Source organism: Acartia tonsa, chromosome 4 (genome assembly GCF_053477335.1).
Source record: "Acartia tonsa isolate MP-2025a chromosome 4, ASM5347733v1, whole genome shotgun sequence".
NCBI lineage: Eukaryota > Metazoa > Arthropoda > Copepoda > Calanoida > Acartiidae > Acartia > Acartia tonsa.
In genome coordinates, this window is record NC_137263.1 from 18,803,878 (window position 1) to 18,827,510 (window position 23,633).

The window sequence follows — 23,633 nt, forward strand, 5'->3', positions numbered from 1 at the left end:
CGCACGCCACTGCCAGTAGGGGGGAAAGGAGAAATCGTTATTTTAACCCGCTAGGTATTTAGCATTGAAAGGATAACATGAAAATCTGATGTAAGATCCAAAGTAATATATATCCAATTTTGTAAGTCAGGTATTAAACAGACAGTATTACAAAGATCAGTTTAAACTAACGAAGTTCCATAGATTTATTGACTTTACGTTTGTTAAATAAATTAATCAATATCGAAATAAATTGCGATATCAATGAAAAATAACACATATTCTTGAGATGTATCATAGATTTTTTTGATTTTTTATTCTAATTTTCGACATTTATTTCAACTAAGTAACGCATATACCTATGTTAATTTATAAGAAAAATTTAAAAATCTAGGTATATAACTCGACCTATTAAAATTTATGATAACCAGTTTAAGTAAATTTATGGGTAATGTAAATTCGAGTTTTTCGCGATTAGATTATAAGTAAATCTATAGGGATAATTCCTATTTTGTTGGCCCCTCGAAGGTTCGGAGCCATAAATTATAAAAATTCTAATATTTTTTTTCATAAATATAGCCGGTCTATAATAATAATACCACAAAAAAAAACATAAAAGGGTGTAAAAATAGTTAACATACGAATAAGAGAACACTTCTATTAACATTTTTAAAGCTTTGATTATTAAAATACATTAACTATAGCATGCAGAACAAGATAATTTGTCAAAATGCTTAAAAAATATATTTTTGCAAGAAGAAAATTTTGACAACACCTGATATAATTGAGAAGCAAAGTAGATGGGAGGCGGGGGGAGAGGTAAAGGGAAGTGAGGGAAAGTGTACACTAATATTATAACATAGACAAGTTTCATAGAGAATCGCTACACTTTTTTAAAATTGGGCATGTAAGGAAGGCTAGATTAAAATTATCCTAGCCTATCTATAATACAAAGTAGCTTGATGTCTCTCTGTCCCTTAAGATCTCGGTAACTACTAAACCGATCGGATTCTACTCTGCAGGGAATATACCTACTGTTCCTGTCAGCGTTTCTGAGCCGTATAATTTTGATGCGGCTCCGGCTCCTACCTTAAAATTAATATATAAATTTTTGTTCATTATTGAATTTGATATAATAAAATAAATAAGATAAAATATCTTGCTTTTATTTGATTATAGCTATATAAAAGTAGAAGGATGTGTGTCTATTTGTTAAGTAACATTAGTTTTTCAGTTTATTATATAGAAATAGACCGTTGCCAAATTATAATATTACTTTAAAAAAAAACATTTTTAGCTAATCTGAAGCCGGAGCCGTTTTTAACGAAAAAAACGGCTCCGTCTCCACCAAAATGTTGCTGCTCCCGGCTCCGGCACACTGGGTCCTGTGGTGGTTTTAAGCTATTTTCTTGGGGCGTGGGACACCCCCAACATTCCCAAAAATAAAAAATTCCCCCTCAATTTTTTTCGATGATGAAGATGCACCACATGTACTACATTTTTTTTAATTACCTCTTAGGGCAAAGCCCCTAGAGACTAGGGGCGAAGCCGCTAGTAATATAAAGTAGTAAGAAGTTTTTTGTCTGTAACAAAGGATCTCGCTAACCACTAAACTGATATGGTTCTCTTATACAGTGTAGCTTCTCATAGGTCCTAGGAAGGTTCATAGCTATTTTGGGGAAGGACGTAACAATACATCCACCCCCAAAAAAGAGGCTTTGGTCCAATATCCTTGTTGTATACACAATAGCAAGGTTTTTTGTCTAAAGCTTAAGATCTCAGAACTGATTTGGTTCTCTTCACATAGGTCCCGTAATATAGTTTTAGGCTATTTTATTTTCTGGTTGAAGTTTAGGATTGTTTTGATCTATTTTTCTAGCCCCTCTGAATACAAAACCAGCCTAGATAATAACCAGTCATTTAATAATGGGTTTTTATTTTTTAGAGAAGCTTCTTATTATTTATATGAAAGTTTTAAGTTAAAAATACTGTTCTATTTCAAAACCTGCGAATTTAGCCACGATTATAGAGTTGCTACGCTTTCTAAATTGTACATGTCATAGGAATTATCATGCATGGTTTGAAATCTATAGGATAATTCTAACATGTCTATTTTAATAGTTATGTCATAAAAACAATGTTGTCAAAAAAATGAGCATTAAAAAGACGTAATGACTTTCTGGTAACGCTTATAGAGTTGCTATGCTTTGTAATTCGTACCTAACTGTTATAGGAATCATCATGCAAAGTTTGAAATTGATAGGACAATTCTAACTAGTCTTCTGTTGCGTGAATTAACAATCGATGAAGTTTCTCTTTTATGCAGCAACTCTGTCGCGCAGAGCACAATCTCCTCCTTACTCGCAAGCAAACACGAATGGATGTAGATTGTAGAATATACGTGGATATTGTGACGGGGGAAAAAATGCCGTCAATTTATTTTCGTTCATCCAGTAGTACGGGAGGCTAGGGGGTAATGCGGCAGAGGAATCGCTATGTTAAGCCTGTTCAAGGTATTCTTTATTCGAGTACACGATAATCTGGTATACTCGTATGTGACAGCAACTTTGTCCTGTAATTTGAGACATTTCTTTATGAAGCTTCGCTTTTAATGGATATAATCGTCCACGATAAATGGGAAAAACAAACTTCTATTGGAACTTCAAAATTTATTTGTAACGAAAATAAAGGCGTAAAATCATCTATTGCATTGTATAACATAAAAATGTACATTCCATTTGTTTATCATAACATTTTATTACCAGAAAATAGGCATAACAAAAAAGTTATATTTCAAACATGACAGAAAGAAGAATCAATGAATTGGAAGATTTATATAATATTGCAAGATCACGTAGTTGGATCACAGTGGGCCCTGGTCAATTACAGGAGCTCTAGCCACCAGATTTGTTAGGATATAAACACCAGATATTTAATATAGAGAGATATATTATTGTTTTGATTCTCAGGAAACTGGATATTTATTTGGTAACGGCGTGCATGGCATGGGCCAGGTAGTCAACATTAGAACTAGAGATACCAGCAACAGAGATTCTGCCATCCTTTGTCAAGTAAATAGAGAAGTCCTTGGTGATCTTGGCCACCTGCTCGGGGGTCATGCCAGTGAAGCAGAACATGCCGATCTGGTCAGTAATGTGCTGCCAGTTTCTGACGGATCCCTCGCGGGCCAGACCGTCCTGCAGCTTGGTGCGCATGGTGATGATTCTGTCAGCCATGGTCTTGACGTCCACCAGCCACTCGGGCCTGATCTCGGGGTTGGACAGGATCTCGGTGACAATCCTGGCGCCGTGTCTGGGTGGGTTGCTGTACAGAGGGCGGACAATAATCTTGATCTGAGACTCGACTCTGGCGGCCTCCTCCTTGTCGGCACAGACAACAGTGAAGGCACCAGTTCTCTCACCATACAGACCCATGTTCTTGGAGTAAGACTGGGACAACAGAATGTTGTGTCCATCATCAAGGAACTGTCTGACAGCAAAAGCGTCCTTGTCAACATCTCCAGATGCGAAACCCTGGTAGGCCATATCGAAGAATGGGAGAAGCTTTCTGGCCTTGATTACGGCAGACATCTCTTTCCATTGTTCAGGGGTGGGGTCAACACCGGTGGGGTTGTGAGCACAAGCATGCAACATGATAATAGAGCCCTCGGGGATCTTGCCGATATCCTCCATGGCACCAGCAAAGTCAAGGCCGCAGGTGGCAGCATCATAATACCTGTAGGCTCCAACATCAATACCACTGTGCTTCACAATGGGAGTGTGGTTACCCCAGGAAGGCTTGGGCAGGTATACAACCTTGTTGCCGGGGAACCACTTGGAAAGGAAAGCGGTACCAACCCTGAGAGAACCGGTTCCAGAGATACCCTGGATAGTTACGTTACGACCGTCCTTAACGACCGAGCTATCGTTGCCGAAGGCAAGCTTGGCTGATTCCTTGCAAAAATCTCCCTCACCGCCAATGGGAGCATACTCTTTGTTCAAGGCTCTGTCCATAATCAGCTTCTCAGCCTTGCGGACAGATGGCAGCACAAAGGGTTGGCCATTGTCGTCTCTGTAGGCACCGACACCAAGGTTCATCTTCTTGGGGTTGGTGTCTTTCTTGAAGGCCTCGGTGACACCAAGAATAGCGTCAGGAGGACCCATCTCAACACCAGACCAGAAAGAGGAGTTTCTAAAAAAGAAAACATTTTAACTAACAAAAAATTATTTACGCACTAAAAGACAACCAAATAATGTCTTTAAGCTTACTAATTATAACTGAAACAGAAATATGAAGCGCTTAAATCAAGAATTTGTAATTTCGAGTAATTATGTACAGGAATTTATAAAGCTCTTTTAAAGATATCGAACTTGTTAGCTAGACACAGACAGTGAGATATAAGCAAACTTAAAATGATGGGCATCTAAATGTTAACTTTATTTGTCAAATATAAACAAGGACATGACAACATTTATGAAGCAAATACTCAACACGACAGACAGTCAATAATTAGCAAACATGTAGTATACAGAGCTGGATCTTTAAATCAATTCAATGGTGCGCCGAATCGGGGTGCGCCGAATTTCAGCCAATCACAGCGCAACATTTCGTAAAATGCTGTGCTCACATTGGTGGAAAGTTGGCTCACCCCGATTTGGCGCACCATTGAAATGATTTAAAGATCCAGCTCAGAGTATCAATGTATTTTTATTCAACATTGTATAGAAGTATAAAAAATATAAATAAATATATCCCTATTAGCAAAATATTATGGACGGTATCACTTATTAGTACCGTACTTAATGATTATATAGACGCTTACTAAATTGTATCTAACTGTTACAAGAATTATCATCTCAAATTGGAAATTGTTCTGACAATTCTAACAAGCCTAAATTATCGACTGAGCTATCCGTTAATAATAGATCGACTCTAAATGTAGAAAATGTCCGCTTTCAACAACTATGATTTCAACTATAGGTGAATTATTACCTGCTGGCAGCAGCAGAAATGTTGGCGGCATTGCGCTGCAAAGAATTCCTAGCAGTATTCAACATTGTAACTCCAATCCTTGTATGAAAACACGGTAGAAATTATAAAAAAGCACATCACAGAATAAATAAATAACATAAGTTATAATGAAATGACATAGTGCAACTAAATATAAACTAAAACTTGTCCCCCAACTACTACACAATATACACCCACATAATTACTTTAATCATGTTTCTAGAAAATTAATTTAAAAATGTGTGTAGCTACTGGTTGGCACATTAATGAATTTTTTATGTTAAATTAACTGAAAAAAATATTGAATGGAAGTTTTCCTTGCTATAATTACAGAAAAGTTAAAATATAACATTACATTTTTCTTATATATTTTATGATTCACTATAAATAAATAAATACAAATTAAAAGTTTAAAATTGTTAAATATTTACTTTTAAAGCGTTAAAATTAATTGGACAAATTAAAAAAAAATCAAAATGCATCATTTACATTGTCTATATATTAATTTATATGTTTTTATACTGATTTTATCTTATCACCGTTCCTTTTAAAAAGCTAAAACATTTTCAAAGTTTCTAAGATTCTTAAATACTGATTCATTTAACTGGATTTAATCTTACAAATCACAACAACCTTCTTAAAACAAAAATAAATAAAATTGCTACAAATTAATATAAACATAAATTAGATTATTTTACATATTCTAAGCACTTCTCTTGTTAATAGGTAAATAACCACAAAAGATATTAAGAAATAAAATTAACTTCCAGTGTTTTAACATGACTTTACAATATACATTATTATGCTTTAAATTGCTTGCATACTAAGTGGAAAGCCTGATCAATCCACACTTTTACACGAGTGTTTGCATTCAGAAATATATTTTTGAGTATCTTAAAGTCGTTGTTGTAAGTAAATTAAGCGATTAAACAATCAATTATGTTACTTTAATAAGTTTTAAATTTCTAAAAAATGTAACAATGCATTTTTTCAATGGATATAGAATATACTTGGATATTATGACAGGAGAATAATTGTCGTCAGTTTAAGTTGCTATCACGAAACTCATTTATTAATCAGTTCGTTGATCCAGTAGGAGGGAAGGGTATGGAGAAAATCTAGTGTAACATCCAAGTAATAATATATCCATTATGTTAGCTGTCTCATGGTAGTTAAAAGCTGCAAGTTTAAAAAGAAATAATACTGAAATTGAAATATAATTTTCTATTACACAAATATTATAACTATCTACTTATGGGCACACAATTGAACCTAGAAACCAGCACCATTACAAACAATATATTATAAAAGGTTCAAGTAGATATAAAGTATTCTATAAAATTGATAAATTGCTATCAAATAGTGTAAACAATATCTCTGCATTAGCATGTCCAAGTAACAGGATTCAATTAATATTGCTGCAATTATTCAAATTGAAGTTCTGAACTGTCAATGATTTCCACATAGTTGGCGGGAAACAATCCATAAGTACCGTCAGGACCTAATCCCTGAAAATTAAAAATAATTTGAAAAAAATGTTTGGCAACAATGGATGAAGAATACGTGGATATTGTGATATATTCTCGCCAACCCTGATAAAATGTTTCTTTAAATTGGCTAGGTAATATAATGAAACCCCTTATGGCTTAACCCAACCCCCAACTGAAAGAATATATTGACTAATATCCGAGGACTATAATAGCAAAATAATTTGATGACTAAAATTTCTCAGTCACAATATCCACTTCTTCTATATCCATTTTGGCAACCCTGTTTAATAGCGCAGCTACACGGATATTTGTGTATATTTTTAACTCATACAAAGTTAGTTTAGGAAAGCAATAAAAGGCTAAAAACTTTCAATTCCTTCATTATATTACCTATCATTATTCGTTGTTTATCCTAACTATTTCATGGAAACGGAAAAATATTTATGTTTGGATTCTTAAATCTATACCTATAAATATGGAATTTTTAAAAGCTGTACATTTTATCAGGCAGAACTTACCATTTTTAATTTTCAAGTGGGGTGTTAACACCCACTTACACCCCTGATTTTATCCTTATTTGTCAATTACTAAAAAGGTTTACCTGCCACCAGCCAGGATCTATTTGATCAATATGGGTGATAATTTGACCAGGATCAAAGGATATTTCTGTCTCATCACTTGCCTAAAATATTTATAATCAATATTAGAAAATAATACCAGGGATCTAAAGGGATAAGACAATTGCCGATTTATTAATCTTCATCCATAATGATAATACACAAAATTACCCCTTACAAAGATTACAATTAGTGTTTGAAACGTTTAAACACTCAATTTAATGAACCAACCAATCAAAATTAATTAAATGCCCCTAAGTGTTAAAGTTAATGAATAAGAAATCGTTATTATAACTAAAACTTATGCATAAAATAAAAAATGGCCAATATTGTTAGTTAGAAATGTTCTTTGAAGAGTCCGCTTCATTCCTTTTCGTTAGGATTTTTTCCATGTTTTTATTTTTTTTTATACAATTTAGATTTAATTCATATTTTTTTTTTGAAATCAAATTAAAGGAAAATCGCCACTAAAAATGACCCCACCCTCAAAGAAAAACTATTAAAGTGGAGGGTCGACTCCTCACTTCTCTCATGTGCCAAAAGAGGCCTTTAGGGGAGTAGCCACTAGTATATAAAAAGGTAATTGTAAAAAAAATGTAGTATATGCCAAGATAAGGATGTAACTTTAAATCTTACTTGATAATCATAAAGAGAAACAGCACATATTCCATAACTTTCTAGTGTAACAGGTTCTTTATCAAGTGCAACAGGCTGGGCATGGTGCAAATCCTGGCCACCATTCTGCTGGACCTTGTGGACATCATCCTGGTTGGTAGGTTTATGGCTGTCAGGAGAAACTGTACCATCACGTGAATCGTCACTTCCCTACAATAATTTCACATTAAGAGAAAATTCCTTTAAACTCAATGCATATCAAATTCAAAATATTTTTTTTTTATGTATACCTCTAAACTTACACATAGACAAACATACATCCTACTACATATTTTTCTAAAGCTTTAGTCATATTTTTTTCCTAAAATTGTCCTTATATTTTCACTTGACTCTATTTCAAACATTTCACTATTCAAAAGAAAAAAAAATAAGGAAAATTTCTATGAAAAATAAGTTTGTCCCAGGTGATTCAAAATTTCTAATTTTGCGAGAAAAGGCCAAAAATATAAATAAAATATTAAAATAACCTCTTTAATTTTAAGTCCAAGAATAAGAAATTGAATACATTTCGTACCTGGAAACCCGGAGGTGGAGCAATACTAGGAGACTCCAACTCAACAGGATCTGATCTGCAACCATCATCTTTCTGGTCAGATGTATCTAATGCCTCAGGAGGCGCAACAACTGGTGTGGGAGAGATAGGAGCAGCTGGTGTTGGAGAGATAGAACCAGCTGAAGTAACTGGTGTGCTGTCATCACAAGGAGTTGAATTCGAAGGCGGGTTTAGTGTACCTTTAGAAGCTACGGCGGAAGATTGTAAAATAGTTTCTTCGACAATTTCATCTTTTTTGGCGGGTGCAGGAGAACGGCGGTAAGTCGGCGGAGTTGGTGAACTGTTGCCATTGGATTTTGGCGGCCAACTCCGGCCAATACCTGAATTGGTGTTGTTGGCTGCATAATTGTTGACAGCTGCTGATCTAGGTTTTAGAGCAGGGGCTACGTTCATTTGACCCTAAAATTATATTTGCATTATACCAAGAAATGTAAAGGAGAAGGTGGGGATTTCTCATCAACTTTATCCCCTTTACGTTAGTGTTTAAATTTGGGAAAGAATAAAATACTTGGGTATTTGGTCTGGTTACTAGTACGTACAGAAAAGAGCATAAAACAGCAGTATACTGTTATACAGTAGATAATATAAAATTTTTGTGTATATTTAGTATACGAAAAATCATGGAAAACAAAATGAGAGTTTAATTGGTTTGTCAAGCTATATCATATGAGAAAATCCCTTGTGGAACAAATCTATTTTGAAATAGCTGCGCTTCTTAACAAATGCGATTCTAACCTGTGAAGAATTTCTAGTGAATATTTTTCTGGCCTCTGAGGAGCTTCCCTGTATAAGTAGTTTAGCCTCCTTGGCTCTTTCCTGTCTCATACGCTCTGCACGTTGACTTCTCTCACGTGCCTCATTAGCATCCTCCTCCTAAAATAAAAAATATAGTAGCTAAAGTAAACAGGATTGAATTGTTTTTAAGTCTGCTGTTTAAAACCCAAGGATCTAAAAGGATAAGAAAAGCCGATAAATTGATGTACAGTACATCCCCAATAATGATACACGAATTGCCCCTTCTTTAAATTAAAATTAGTAGTTGAAACGTATGAACACTCAACTTAATGAACTAACCAATCAAAATTCACTAAGGTCCCAAAAGATGTCAAGCCAACGAATAAGAAAAAGTTTAAAAAAAACTTTGGGGACTAGTGTAATAAACAGCCCATTGTCCCTTCTCTCTCTCTGTATTAAAACTGGATTTTTTATGATATTCATACAAACCTAAAAATGTAAAAAAAAAGATTTCTACATTTAAATTTTTACAAAATTTTAAAGTGATCTATAATTTCAAACCTTAATTTAAACTAAAAAGTTAACAAAAATGAATTAGTTTACTACCTGTTGTTTTTCCCACATAGATTTTTCTTTTTCTACTTCGGCTTGGGACTTTCCCTCCTTGTCCTTCATCTGTAACATAACCCTCTCCCTCTCCTTTACTTGCACCTCCCTTGCCTCGTTTTCCTTCTCTTCCCTCCGCTTTCTCTCCTCCTCTGCTTTCTTCTGCTCCTCAGTCCGTCTGTCGCGCTCACCTTGGATGCGCTTCTTCTCATCGTCCTGGTCCTTGGTCCAGAACTTTTCGCGCTCCGACATATTGGGCAGCTCCTGCATTGGGTTGATCTTGCGATGCGCAGTGCCAACAGGCTCAGGGCTGTGCTCCATCCCCTGCGGCTTCTGCTTAAAATTGTATGACGAACCCGTGATCTCTGAGACCTTCTTTACTATGGACTCCATATCAATTTCATCCTCATTCCTGACATTAACAACAAGATGGTAGCCGTGTAGAAAGTGCTGAACATCCCGCAGATGTAGAGCACAGGTTCCCTTCATCTTTGACGGAGCCGTTTCTCCCTGCCAGTTGAGTATCACGTATTTGGGAAGACTTGTTTTTGGGTCCTCGACCTTGAGGAAGCCATAAAGGATCTTGCTGGGGTTCAGATCCTCCATCATCTCGTCTATACCATCCTCGCCCTTGGAGACAAGAGTAAGGCTGGTTGTCTGCCCCTCGTACCCAAAGAGCGCCCAATCTGTTGAACATTTTTCGTCTGTTACCTCTTTCCATGCTGCCTGAAATATTTAAACGATTATCTTCCTCTCATCCGAAATAATAAATTAACAAGATGTCTGTGTTTTTGTCTGTATCGAAATATTACGCTAACCGCGAATTGATAGGGTTCTACTTCAACAGTGAAGCTTCTTTCTCAGAAAGTTAATTGTTTTATTGGTGGGGGGGGGGGGGGGGGAGTCTTGACTCAAATCCCCCAAGAGAAATCGTCCGTAAAAAAATTACCCCCTCTTATAAATGTCGCTAGAGCATCTACAAGTGCAGCTGCTATTAAATCAAGTACAATAAAATAAAATCATCTTGTATAGTATCAAGATTGCTCTAGTTATTCAAGTTAATTAAATACATTAAAAATTCACCAAACCTTTCATTACGCAGTTGATACAAGTACTAATGAACTTTAAAAACAAAATAAAATTATTAGTTTGCATATACTGCATTACGTAATCAGGCGTAAAAAAGTTTTAATAAACGTCCCTGTGAATTTGTGGCGAAGAAAATAATAAAAAATATTTTAATTTTTTAAATGTATGAAGTTAACTGCGTTTTGTATGAAGTATCATTTGAAACTAAAATAAAATTTGTTTTGCCTAACCCTCAACTAAGAACAAAATATTTGTAACGTGTCTCTGTAAAAAAAACTTGTATAAAATTGGCCAATAATTGATAAAAGGACGATAACATCCATAAAAGCGAAGCTCAACAAACGAACATTGACAACCAGAGTGACTGCTCTAGATAATCAAGATATTTCGAAATTTCAGTAATCAGTTTTAAATCCATGGGACGATTCTAACATGACCAAATTAACTTTCAAAGCTATCCGTTTCGATCAGACGGCCTTAAAATTAGAAGAGCTTCGGTTCTAACAATAGTTGCGAAACAGACAAGTTATGTAAAATTATTACGTAAATAAACATGGCGCTTCAGACATTATCACACATTAAAAAAGTGTTTTTCACGAGCAGACAGACACACACACATACACACACGCACACACGAAAGTGCTAAAAAAACACACGATAGTCCTACACACAATTAAAAACTTTACACTGAAGTATTAGATGTTGGCGTCACAAGATTAATTTATGTTAATGCTTAAAATCTCTGAAACTGCTAATTTTGTTCTAATTTACATTCAGTTTACATATGGTCCTAAACTGATGCTAGACAATTTTTGGGGGAAAGGGGTAAGCGGTATGTCAACATAGAATTAATATTACTACACAAAAGATTTGGGTATTTCAATTAATGACTGGAATTATTTTTTATATGTGTCAACCTATAACTTAACTTAATTCAGATATGTTTCATTGTCTAAATAAATATATCTTGGAAATGGCTTGGTTGACCTCTATTTGTTTTTTAAATAAAAAAAATGAACGCTAGTGGCGAACCCACTACTTTAGATTTAGCTCTTCTTTACAGTGAAGCTTCTTAATTTTCATGCTGAAAAGCTTTTTATATATAGAAGCTTTATAGAATAGAAGTATATTAAAACTAAAAATAAAATGAAAAAATCAGTAAACTATATTTGTATCTACCAAAAAAACACACGTTTAAAAATAATTTGTCTCTTCTGACTTCACCTCACTTCCTAAGCAACAACTAAAGACTAACTTTAACTTCATAATTTTCCCCAAGTTTAAAAAATCAGCTGATTACACAGAAAGCTGGTAACATGGAATGCATAGCAGCGAAAGTTATCTTAATAACTAAAGTACTTGAATGTTTGAGTGTATGTGTTTAATAAGATTTCTAAAACGGCTCTATGTATATACTCTAACAATCAAATCAAGATGGTTTTCACCATTTTATATTGATGTAAAGGGGAACTGTACTAGGTATGGGGTTTACTAGTTAACTCCTACGGAAAAATAAAACTTTATGAGGCATTAAAAATATCCTCCAATAGGTAGTGTATTTACGTGTCTCTCAAAAAATGGATTTATCATTACTTGGATATTACCCTATAAGTGCCCACCCCCTCCCCCCCTTTATTCCATCCCCTCCTCTTTTGTTGCTGAATAAATAAACTGACCAATACATGACAGGGGAAATAGCAAGCTAAGTTAACGACAATTTTGCACGTATATTTTATATCCATTCTCTCATATAAAGACAATCATGAAGAGAAATAAAAAAATACCTAAAACTAGTAAAAACTAGTTTGTTACTGGACCTAAAGAAAATATTTGAAATGTTTAAGTTTACGTCAGACACAAGGGGTAAAGTATTTTTACATGACTAGGTACTTTCACAAACAAATTATATTTTGGATTATTTCAAATTTTGCACGTAATGCGAATTTCTGAGTAATATCAAACTTAGTTTTTTTGCACAAGGTAAATCTGTAGTTATGACTTGCAAATTGCAACAAAATAAGTTGTAAAAAGAAATTCTTTTATATTACAAATTTATAAAGTATAAATTAAGTCGGTGCGATAGCGGATTGTTGGGGGAGGGATGCCTAAAGATAAGTGTTTTAAGACTTTAAAACAGTATATCATAATGTTAAGTTATGCAATAATTTTTTTTAGTTGAAAACATATCTAAACATCAATACACACCAAGAATAAAAAAACAAGGATGACAACATCCATAAGTAGCAAAGCACAAAAAATTGTGGATGGGAATACGTAGAAGTAGATTTAAAGTGTATTTATTAAAATCAAGAATAGATTTATTGGAGAAAATAAACACGAAACCTTGTTTTATTTTGTATGATAAAGACGGTTAAAGTAAATTACATACTAGATGCATATAACAATGGAAAAATATTTTGAAACTGATAATGCAAAAAAGTTTTAAAATTGAACCAAAAATACCAAAGATTTGGGGAAATATGTCAAACATATAAAAATAGCCAAAAACCTGCTAAAAGGCCGCCATTGTTTCTTTTCTTAAAACGCCAGAAATTTAATTTTAATATTCTAACTAAATTCTTTTTGAAAATTGGACCATCAACACCAAAGATATGGGGAAAAATGTGAAAAATATAAAAATAGCCAAAAACCTGCAAAAAGGCAGTCTGACCCGTCATCGTTGTTTTCTTAAAACGACGGGAAATTTCATTTTACTATCTTTAACTGAAAAAATTTTGAAAATCGGACCATAAACACCAAAGATATGGGGAAAATTTGGAAAATATAAAAATAGCCTAAAACCTGCTAAAGAGCAGTCCGACCGCCATTGATGTTTTATACTTAATTGTGCTCCTTAATGATGGGAATGTTGTAAAATAATTTCAGCTCTCTATCTTTTATAGGAGCCGAGAAAATCACGTTTTCCCCAATTCATTAATTACGGACGGACGGACGAACATTGTAAATTATAGAGTAGCTTCGCTACTAAAAATATCAAGAAAAATAATTCATGTAAAGTAATAACAAAGTTTTGTGAGCCATGAATGAACCCTGAAGAGAAAAATATAAACTGTTAATTTAACATGATATTGCGAAAATATTGTAACGTTATTTTTGCAAGTCCACAAATACAGCGAAGTTCAACTCCTAATTCCATTTAACCCGTAAATCAAATCAGCTATTGGATACAGCTAAAATTAATCAAATATAACAGTCATAGCTTAATAAAATAGACAATGGTACGTACCACAACAATACTGGTTTTAATCTTATAATTTTTCAATTTAATATTTACGGAAAGCTGTCTACAGTACGAATACATATTAGAAAGAATCTTACCTTCATAACCGCTTCATTTTTCTTAAAGTCAACCATCTTGACTACACACAAATTAAGTTATATATTCACCAGTTTCAAATTTAAAGATAAAAATCTAATCTAAGCCGACATTTTTATTCTGAAATTATTTCAAATCCTGTAAATTTATTGTTGAGTGATTAATAGATATATCAGAATGAATTTCACTAATAGTCTCCTCCGTAATTGTATTATCCATATCATCATCTATTTGTGAGATGAGTATATGATCAGGATCAACTTCAAGACCATTCACTTCCTCGAAGCTCTCATTGACCTCTTTGTTGTTTGTCACTTTGGCAACTTGTATATGATTATCAAGATCTTCGAGATGGATGTGTAAACCTGTTAAATGCGTTTCCTCATCCTCCATGGCAATGAGTTGATTCTTGGAAGCAGTATAGTTTTCAATGACATCTTCAGTGTTGTTAAAACTGTTATTTCCTCCATCGTTTTCATTCATTTGAACTTGAAATGCTTGTTTGCTGATAATTTGAGTTTGGTGATATTGTACAGGTTGCTGATTACTGTCCAACTCTGTTTGTTCTATATGATCAAAGGCTACATCACCATGATTATTAATATCACCATCAGCATCTACATCAATAACACTGCTGTCATTGTCATAAGGAATCATTTCATCAGGTATTGTGATGTTGTCTATCAGAATTTCAGTCATATCATGAGAATCATTTCTGTGTCCACCAGACATGTGAATTGATTGATCTAGGGACAACACATGAATTTGTTCATGTCGTTGTGGTGACAAGGATGATATATGATTTGTTTGCTCATTGGTTTTAATATAATGTAGGTCTGGTTTTTGATAGGAAGGATGTGGAGAAAAGTGCATGGCCTCTATTCTTTGAAACTGTGTATTGGGTAGATCAGTATTCAGGTCAACCTTAAAAGAATTATTATAAAATAGTAAAACACAAGGTGTTTAGTGTTTCATAAACATATTTTGAACAAGAATTTAAAGCTTTTAATAAGAAAGAATAAATATATTTCCTTTGGTTATTTGTGTAACCTTTGAAAGTATTTTATTTTTTTGCGTGGTTACTTTATCACTTATGAGGGTGGTGGTAACCTCTTTAAAAATAGTTAAAAACCTTTCCTAGACCCATATGAAGCATCACTGTAGCAGTTAGCAAGATCCTTCACTACAGTAAGATGGACATCATGCTACTTATTTATAATAATTACCTGTGGAATGGAAATGAATATTTGGGCTCCAGGTGTTATTTCAGGTACCACGTAGCTCTAAATTAATAAAAATAATTTCAGCATAAAACTAAAAGAATAGAGGGGTCAGGGGTTGAATAACTGTTAACGAAGTGGGGATCATGTGTTGGCTCTCAATTGGGTCTTTGAATATCAGCAAATAGTGCTGGAAATAAAATACAGCAATGTCCCTACAAAAAAAGCAGAATGCAATTTGCTAGCAGACGAAAAAGAGCCCCACAACTGGAACCAGGTAGATATCTTGGTTATACATCTTATACGATTATTATTTCATCTAACAGCTCTAATTGCTTTAATATGCATTAATTCTCATATTAATTCAACATCATATTTTCTTCCTACCAATTGTATTACATTGCCTTGTACTTAGTGAGAAGAATATTCTGGAAAATAACTTATCGTTTCGTTTCAAATAAAAAAACTTTATACTTTTCTTAAGTCGTGATTTTGAAATGCTACTAGATCAATATTAACGGTAGAACGATTGGAAGAACAATAGGGAATCTGCAAAGAAATATTTTAAGAACCCCCCCCCCCCCCCCCTAAAAACTGAAATAAAACATTTTCCAAGCATGTTTACAAATAAAATATTAAAATCTGTTAACCTGTTGATTTGTATTGATGCCATTACTGGCAGACTCAGGTACTGGCGAATGACAGCTAGCTGTGTCCATACTTGTATCATGCACTAAACTTCTATTCATTTCTGTCCTGATTTCATACTCTGGACAGGATAGTTCATCAGGAAGTAGAATATCTTCTCCAACAGAGGACAGTAGGGCAACAAAGTCAAGATTGGTGTTATCCTAAATTTAAAACTTTCTTTAGAAAATATCATTTGACCATTACTTAACAATAAGCCAAGAGTTCTACTGTATAGTGTGTTCAGTTAATAATAGGTAGATACTCAATTAAAAAATTAATCAGGTATGAATGATTTTAGAGTAGTTTAATAGTAAGTCCTACGACTTAATCTACAAGGCGACTTGCCGATAGTTCTTATGTTATTGTTTCTGGATTTTCTTATCACTTAAGTGTTTCTAAATATGCTGCCATAATGATGGGACTAGTGCATTGTATGGCATAAGGCCTTATCGACCTTTATCTATTAAAAATTTTCTGATAGCCTGTTCCATATTAGAAAAGAAACAATGATAATTCCTCCCCTCTCTACTCCCTTCGTTTATTAACATCAACAACAGACAAACTAACCTTGGCGTCTTGGTGGGTTTCAATTTCAGTAGTTTCACCATGAGAAGCCAAGTGAGATTCAAATGTAGCACGAGATACAAACCTTGGATTTGAATTATAATATTAGCTAATAATATACATACATATTCATATATATTATATATATTGAATTAGTTTTATATTTCAAATAAATTTAAGCAAATGTAAAAAATGGCAGAGTCGTAGCTGCTGCTGAATACAAGTTTTTGCTATGGGGTTATAAAACCTTTGTGGTTGCAGAAGGGAAATGCTATTTATTATAATATTTTGTTTTAAGGGGTGTAACTGTAGACACCCTCTATATATTTTTACATACCGTTGCTGGCACTCTGCAAATGGACAAGTAAGTGTTCCTGTCCGTTCATTTTTCTTGTGCACCTTGCGGACATGGGCTAGCAGCAGCTGGCGGCTGGCAAATCTAAAATCAAGTAAATGACACTTAAAAATATAATTTTTCGTATTGCTTTCAGGCACAGCTTTTTTAAACTTAAGGTTCTAAAGAAAATTGCGTAAAATGGAACGTTGATCAATAATTTCTTAAAAAAGCTTTGCTACTACTTTTCTTACAAACGTTCAATATGCTATTAGATGTACATTGTACATATTTTATTGTAAATGCTTGAAAATAAATAATCATTTCCTGTACCTTTTCTCACATGTGTGGACAAGACAGCGCAACACCTTCTCCGAGACTGATGAATGTTGGCTGGCACGATGTGTGTTCAGGTGGTCGGATCTTGAGAAAATACGATGGCATACATCACATTGAACACTGGCAGTTCGCGTGTGCACAACACGCTTGTGTCGGCTCAATTTTGATGAACTTTGAAACTTGATCCCACATCCGGTCATATCACAGATATATTCTTTAACTTCTAAAAAATTCCTTAAACTTAATAACAGAAGTAACGCAGCAAGAACATTAGTCTCAAAACGGCTGGATTGTAGTCAAAAAGCAATATAAAGCATGTTATACTTTTTTATGTCAAAAATCTTTCCAATAGCGGCATAATCAAACAACTGATTTATTATGAAAGCGACTAGAGTTCAGTCAAAATGCAAGTATTTTGGTTAGCAATATCTACATGACAAATCTCATCTCTGAAGTAACTTTTGCGAACAAACGGATATAACCCAATGTCTTTACGTAACTGCCAAATAAAAATATTAAATTAACCTGAATGTTTATCTATGTGTCTCTGTAGTAATTCTATAGTTCTAAATTGTTTTGAACATCCAATTTTATCACAGGTATATGTTTGAGCTGTATGAATCTTTGTGTGGGAAATCAGGTGGTTTCTTACAAAACAAGTGTACCTAAAAAACAAAGATCATCCTATAATAAAAAGTAGTAGGTAAGGTTCTTTGTCTGAAGCTAGTTTTCGGAAATTGCTGGTCCGTATTGGTTATACCTTTCGGGTTTAAAAATTTCTTGGGGTGGTTTTAAGCTATTAATTTTCTTAACCTCCTACGCCGTCCTCTAGAGGCCAGGGTTGACGCAACTAGTTTAAAATGTAAAAGATAAAAATATTTTACCTACAACCCGGATAATCACAAATATAGCGAGGATTTGCACTTTCTGAATGAGCTTTAGAAATGTGAAGCTCAAGCTTGCCGTTTGTATGAAACTTCTCCTCACACAAGGAGCAGCTGTACTCCAAAACTCTGCCATGACTCTTCAAGTGGACAGAGAGGTTGTATTTGTTTGAAAATTTCTTTCCACAATCGTTGTAAATGCATTGGAAATCTTTTTCCTAGAAAAAAAACAAGCTTAGATTTTTTATCTAATAAAAATAAAATGCAACCAACTTCGTTTGAAAAGTAAAATAATAAGTTAGAAATTTGTATATGTGTAGTGTTTGTACCTATTAAGCTTAGTGTCAAGAAATGCTTTTCTATGTGGGTTCATAAATAATCCACACATTTTAATAACAAAGCAAATACTTTTTTTTACAGATTTATATGTCGCATTTTTTGTTGGTGTTTTGAACATGTGAATAATAAAAAAATACTACCAAGTTAAGTGTATGAATCCTTTGCTATAATGTAGCTACTCTACTAAATATCTAACCTTAGAATGAGACTTCATATGTCTGTTTAACTTTGCTTTTGAATAGAAGCTCCACAGACAGCCAGCTTCTTCACACTGGAAAGGTTTTATGTTGTAATGCTTCAACACGTGTATTTTTAACTCACTCAATGACAGAAAGGCTAAAAATAGCAAAAGATTAGAAAATATATCTCATTAGAGTTTAAAGTTATTGAAATTTCAGTTGATGATTTGGAAATTATCAAATTGATAGGTACATAATTTATTTATTTTTTTTTTTTACCTTTTTGGCATTTTTCTTCTGGACAACAGTAATACGAGTCATTACCCAACTATAAAATAAACAATATAATATTTTAGAACTTCCCAAAATGTTGAGAAAAAATAAGTCTTAATTCATGTCACATGTCAGAAAAATTACCTTAACTTCAATAATTCTAGACTTGATACCAACGCGTGCTAACTCCTTCTCTGCAAGTCTACAACTCTTCTCATGTTTGTGACATATTTCAAGAGAACTTTCATCTACGCCATCTACTTCACCTTTACCACTGCCTCCTACTATAAGTTCATCTTGATCTTCTAGGCTCTTATCTGCTTCATCTTTTCCTCGTTCAGATAAAGGTGAGTGAATTGGACTTACAGCTGGAGTCCACACAGTTCCATCATTCAACTGAGGTTGCTGTACAAATGTACCACTTTTCTGAGATGTTTTGTCTTTGGAATGTTGCTTTGTTGGAAATGATGTATTTTTCTGGCTAGCGCTACTGTTTATTAACTTGTTAGTACCTAAAAATATTATAACTTATATTTTGTTATCATCTGTTTATGTAAATTTCAATGAACATAAACAGAAATATTGTAAGACAAAGTACTTAACAATAAAACTTCCTTATTAAAACTACCTCCCTTAAAAAATTTTCTTACCTGACGATGTTAGTGGTCCCAATTGAAGAAGACGTCGCAATGATTCCATGTTATCCAAATTGTAATATTTTATCATTTGAGCTGCTCGCCTTAAAAAAATATCTATTTGAAAAATAAATTTAAGTTAAAAAGAAATTGGAGATTTTAAAAAGTAAGAAAAACATTTTTATTAATGTATATTAAATAAAAATCACTCACCTCATATCTGAAGTATTCAGAGTAAACGAATGCTGTTCTTTATCATCAATGGAGGAAAATATAATTTTTGTCTTGTTATTCTTTTTACTTGACCTGAGAATAATCTTGGCTATAGCTCCAGCCGGTGGCTCGTCATTTGTAAAGGGGGTTAAAGATTTAATCGTTATGGTCTTATGCAGAGGGATGTGATGCTGTGGAATATTTGAAGCAATTTTGGCTGTTAGAGGCTCCAATCTTTTCCATTGCTGTTGAGGTTCATTTAAAGATTGTTGATGAGATTCAGTTTCAACAACAGAGGTATCAGAAGTTGACGATAGCTCTTTCTTCCCAAGATCCTCCAAGTTTTCAAGATTTTTTGCCATAAGATTGAGGACATCATTGGGAACCTGAAATTCCATATTATAGCTTGATTTGCTGCGCTCGTTAAGAGATTCCATGACATTTGGCAATTGTTCGTCAAGGGTTCCATTCTGATTCGAATTGCCAGTACCACCACTTCCAACACCAAACAGTTCTTCAAGATTTTCAATCAAAGATTTGTCTAATGCCTCGCCTTTGTCCCTTTCTCCTGATTCTGACAGCAACAAGGACAACCGATTTGCCTCCTCTGTCAGATAGTTGGCTGAACAGTATCCTGATGGGGTTGCTAACGAATTGAAATAGATGTCTGAATATTGGCTCATATGTTTGCTTTTGCTCAGAAATCTATCCGAGGCCAAGTCGAGAAATTCAAGATCCCCAAAGTTTCCATCCTCGATAGGAAAATGTGAAAAGTCAGGAAGATCAAATGAAGGAAATTGTAACTGAGAATCATTGTCAGGTTGCTTAAAGAGACTGTCTTCATTTACAGGCAAAAGCTCTGACTGCTTAAACATTCCATCGCCATCATTGGATAATAAATCATTTCCTTCTTTAAATATTGAACTGTCATCGTTATTGGTGATTTCTGGTTGTTTAAACAATCCTTCCTCTTTAGAGGGCATCAACTGGTCAAATTCCGATAATGACATACTGATATCTTGTACTTGAAATTATTTTCAAGTCCTATTAGTTACTCAACCCATTCTAATCTGAAATGTTTTAATCTAATAAAGAGAAATTTTGTCTGGGACTAATTTTGTGCTCAAAAACGTAAAGATACATTTCTGAGACACTATTTAGAATATAGCATATAATTAACTACATGTTAAGGACTAAACTGTAAACAAGATTGAAAATAAAAATCTAATGGTGTTCCTGACCATGACCGTGTCCACTGTTAAGATAGTATTTAATTGAAGCAGAGATAATGGCGAGGCCAATACCGAGTTTCAATGGTTTCAAACCAATAGCATCCATGAACCTGACATTTGGAGGTGGGATTTTGGGATTTCTGCGGTCATATCTCCAAACTTCATTGCGAAGCCATGGGTCCTAAAAAAAATTGTTTTATTAGGCAAGCACTGCACATTGTACAATAACACATACCTTCTAGACTTGCTTTCTTTTTCTTAACATGGTAAATAAAGCAATTTACAATAACAATTTAAGTTTCATGGATTATGACTGCCTGTAGTAACAAATGCAAATAAGACAAAAATATGGCAAATTAAAACAATAATTATGCATAGGAGGAAACCAGAACATGATGATACTTTAAATTTAAAATCAAGCTCAAGTACCTACCAAAAATTTTCTATTGCTTAGGACCAGTGGGTATATTCCCGAAAAAGTTGAGCCCAAGTTCGAGTGTGGTTACCGTGATCTTATAGGTACTTTAGACACATATATCGTTCTACTTTGTATAATAGAAAAAAATATTATTTACCGAAAGTCCAACACTTTTCAACATTCTTTGTGTATGCTGTAATTCAGGACAATGTTCTCCAATGGTGTAAATCCTCCAATCAGGAATCTTAGGCAATTCTCCACCACCCATGATCTAAAATCTGCAACAAATTAAAATTGGAAAATTTATTTTTGATGAAATTTTAGTACAATATATATATAGGTATCTTAGCGTATTTTAATTTTAGAATTAATTCACTTATTCCTTATACATTTAAAAGGCAAATAAAATGTATTGTTATTCTGTTACAATAATAAAAGTCATAGCTTTTCCATATATATTTAGGGTCAGTCCGTACGTAATTGTAAGTATGTCACTAATATATTAAATTATCACTTGTCTACATTATTAAGTGTTAGAATTAATCAAAACTTTAGAATAATGATATCGAGGGTGATTAGGCAATAAGTTATTAGCGAGACATCTTTAAAAAATAGTCTTACAATTTCAGATTATCCGAGAATAAAGTAGCTTCAATCCATTTTGGAAAGATTTGCACAGAATTTTTGTTCAGAATTATAGTTATTGTTGAATAACAAATACGCTGTTACTCTATATATGTCAAAATTTGTTTTTCTGATTTGTTGAGCTTCGCTTATATCGATGTTTTAATTCTTTGATCTATTATGGAGATCAACTTTTTAACTTTATAACTTTTATTATTTCAATTTGTGTTAAGGCGACCCATTTTCATGGAGAAATAAATGCCGCGTTCTGCGCATTGAGAAATCCTTATCCAAAGGGGAATTAAAATAATTAAACAAAATAGGAATATAATACAAAAAAATGATTTACCAATGGAATTAATTTGAATATAAATCTAAATAGAAACGCACTACACCTTTAGGAACACTTTCGATTAGATGCGACACTTCTTAATTCTAATGAATGACTAAATTAATTCACACCACTGAAAACAATGATACATAAAACCTAATTTATTGTTTGTGTCAATCACTATTTCAAATTTTCCCAGGCCATTGATTCAATTAAATTTGTGTAATTATATTCAAACACTAAACGCTGTAAATTAATTGTCTTAATATTGAGATGTAACAAAGGTGAGAGTGGATTTTAAAAATTTAACAAGGACAATTATTTTCATCCAAAGCGTTACAAAGCATTAAAAAATTCAAAGAAAAATTTTATTTACCCCGCAGATCGCATCCTAGATTGACGACAGAATAATTTGAGATGGATCAATTTATTTTGACCAATACGTCAGCACTACTCTAAACTCATTGGTCCGTCAGTCAGTCCGAAATGCATCAAATTTTTGAAACGATGTGTTTTCTCTTCTAATTAAGATATAAGGCTATTTTTTTTGTAGCAAAGCTACTCTATATATTTAGTATAAAGAGGAAACACATGGATTTCTCCGCTGCTATTTAATAAACTGCTGGAATTTTAAAAAAGAATTCTATACCAGTAAGCAATCAGACTATATTTTACTTGGCCTTTTTTGTCAGTTATAACGATCTGCTTGGGAAATCTAAAGAAAAATTTACTGTGCTGCAGATTACGGCTTATTTTTTTGATAATGATGATTAACTTTCTTTTCTGTTGGTCTGATATATGTCATGATCTTAGAAAAGTAAAAGAAAAAGTTTTTTTCTATTGAAAATCATTAAATATAAAAAGCATTAAGTAACTAAAAGGTGCTATTAATATTTGGGTTTTGATTGATCATTATGCTAAATGATTAAATTTTGTGTGCAATTACAAGCAAAACTTAATTTGTATGTAATCTACTTTTGACAGAAAGTCGAGTTTATTTTTTTTAAACTTGGCAACTTTGTCTCTGATGGTTAGGGTACAAATTTTTTTTGTTTTATTTCTCCCCGTTTTTCTCTTTCTCTTTTGTCATTATTTCATGAATTTCAAAAGGAATGAATATTCTTTACTCAATGAGCTTAAACTTATTCCTTACTATATTTTTTTTAAGTTGGATTTCAAGTTTACAAAGTAGAAGAAATTGAATGCAAATAAAAACAGGAGAAAACTTGTCTCTATTTTGAAAAAACCGCTTATAAACTTAATAGTT

At 33.4% G+C, this 23,633-nt stretch overlaps 4 protein-coding genes across 4 annotated transcripts; all 4 read right to left on the bottom strand.

Annotated features, from left to right (window-relative positions):
- Positions 1 to 2,628: 2,628 nt before the first annotated feature.
- On the bottom strand, positions 2,629 to 5,099 carry Got2 (glutamate oxaloacetate transaminase 2). Its single transcript, XM_080156785.1, has 2 exons — positions 4,972 to 5,099; positions 2,629 to 4,170 (listed from the first exon to the last, which is right to left on the bottom strand). Exons 1-2 carry the CDS (start codon positions 5,034 to 5,036, stop codon positions 2,961 to 2,963), a joined length of 1,275 nt encoding a protein of 424 aa, XP_080012911.1. The 5' UTR covers positions 5,037 to 5,099; the 3' UTR covers positions 2,629 to 2,960.
- On the bottom strand, positions 5,050 to 14,229 carry Abp1 (Actin binding protein 1). The gene is made up of 7 exons (XM_080156784.1): positions 14,094 to 14,229; positions 9,666 to 10,391; positions 9,060 to 9,197; positions 8,286 to 8,723; positions 7,733 to 7,921; positions 7,081 to 7,161; positions 5,050 to 6,497 (listed from the first exon to the last, which is right to left on the bottom strand). The coding sequence occupies exons 1-7, from the start codon at positions 14,127 to 14,129 to the stop codon at positions 6,414 to 6,416; spliced, it is 1,692 nt and encodes a 563-aa protein (XP_080012910.1). The 5' UTR covers positions 14,130 to 14,229; the 3' UTR covers positions 5,050 to 6,413.
- LOC145316340 (uncharacterized) lies at positions 14,204 to 20,831 on the bottom strand. Its single transcript, XM_080156783.1, has 13 exons — positions 19,762 to 20,831; positions 19,564 to 19,652; positions 19,058 to 19,425; positions 18,920 to 18,968; positions 18,658 to 18,797; positions 18,123 to 18,340; positions 17,764 to 17,903; positions 17,233 to 17,461; positions 16,903 to 17,004; positions 16,569 to 16,650; positions 15,962 to 16,162; positions 15,318 to 15,374; positions 14,204 to 15,015 (listed from the first exon to the last, which is right to left on the bottom strand). The coding sequence occupies exons 1-13, from the start codon at positions 20,769 to 20,771 to the stop codon at positions 14,218 to 14,220; spliced, it is 3,483 nt and encodes a 1,160-aa protein (XP_080012909.1). The 5' UTR covers positions 20,772 to 20,831; the 3' UTR covers positions 14,204 to 14,217.
- ND-B12 (NADH dehydrogenase [ubiquinone] 1 beta subcomplex subunit 3) lies at positions 20,831 to 22,258 on the bottom strand. The gene is made up of 2 exons (XM_080156787.1): positions 21,569 to 22,258; positions 20,831 to 21,174 (listed from the first exon to the last, which is right to left on the bottom strand). The coding sequence occupies exons 1-2, from the start codon at positions 21,677 to 21,679 to the stop codon at positions 20,986 to 20,988; spliced, it is 300 nt and encodes a 99-aa protein (XP_080012913.1). The 5' UTR covers positions 21,680 to 22,258; the 3' UTR covers positions 20,831 to 20,985.
- Between the last annotated feature and the right edge of the window lie 1,375 nt (positions 22,259 to 23,633).

Coding starts and splice junctions, on each gene's coding strand:
- ND-B12 (XM_080156787.1), bottom strand. CDS start 21,679: ATGGGTGGTGGAGAATTGCCTAAGATTCCTGATTGGAGGATTTACACC. Junction 21,175..21,568: donor TGAAAAGTGTTGGACTTTCG/GTAAATAATATT, acceptor AATTTTTTTTAG/GACCCATGGCTTCGCAATGA.
- Got2 (XM_080156785.1), bottom strand. CDS start 5,036: ATGTTGAATACTGCTAGGAATTCTTTGCAGCGCAATGCCGCCAACATT. Junction 4,171..4,971: donor ATTTCTGCTGCTGCCAGCAG/GTAATAATTCAC, acceptor TTTCTTTTTTAG/AAACTCCTCTTTCTGGTCTG.
- Abp1 (XM_080156784.1), bottom strand. CDS start 14,129: ATGGTTGACTTTAAGAAAAATGAAGCGGTTATGAAG. Junction 9,198..9,665: donor CTATGTGGGAAAAACAACAG/GTAGTAAACTAA, acceptor TTTTTATTTTAG/GAGGAGGATGCTAATGAGGC. Junction 8,724..9,059: donor TCACTAGAAATTCTTCACAG/GTTAGAATCGCA, acceptor ATATAATTTTAG/GGTCAAATGAACGTAGCCCC.
- LOC145316340 (XM_080156783.1), bottom strand. CDS start 20,771: ATGTCATTATCGGAATTTGACCAGTTGATGCCCTCTAAAGAGGAAGGA. Junction 16,651..16,902: donor TTTGCAGAGTGCCAGCAACG/GTATGTAAAAAT, acceptor TTCAAATCCAAG/GTTTGTATCTCGTGCTACAT. Junction 15,375..15,961: donor GCATCAATACAAATCAACAG/GTTAACAGATTT, acceptor TTATTAATTTAG/AGCTACGTGGTACCTGAAAT.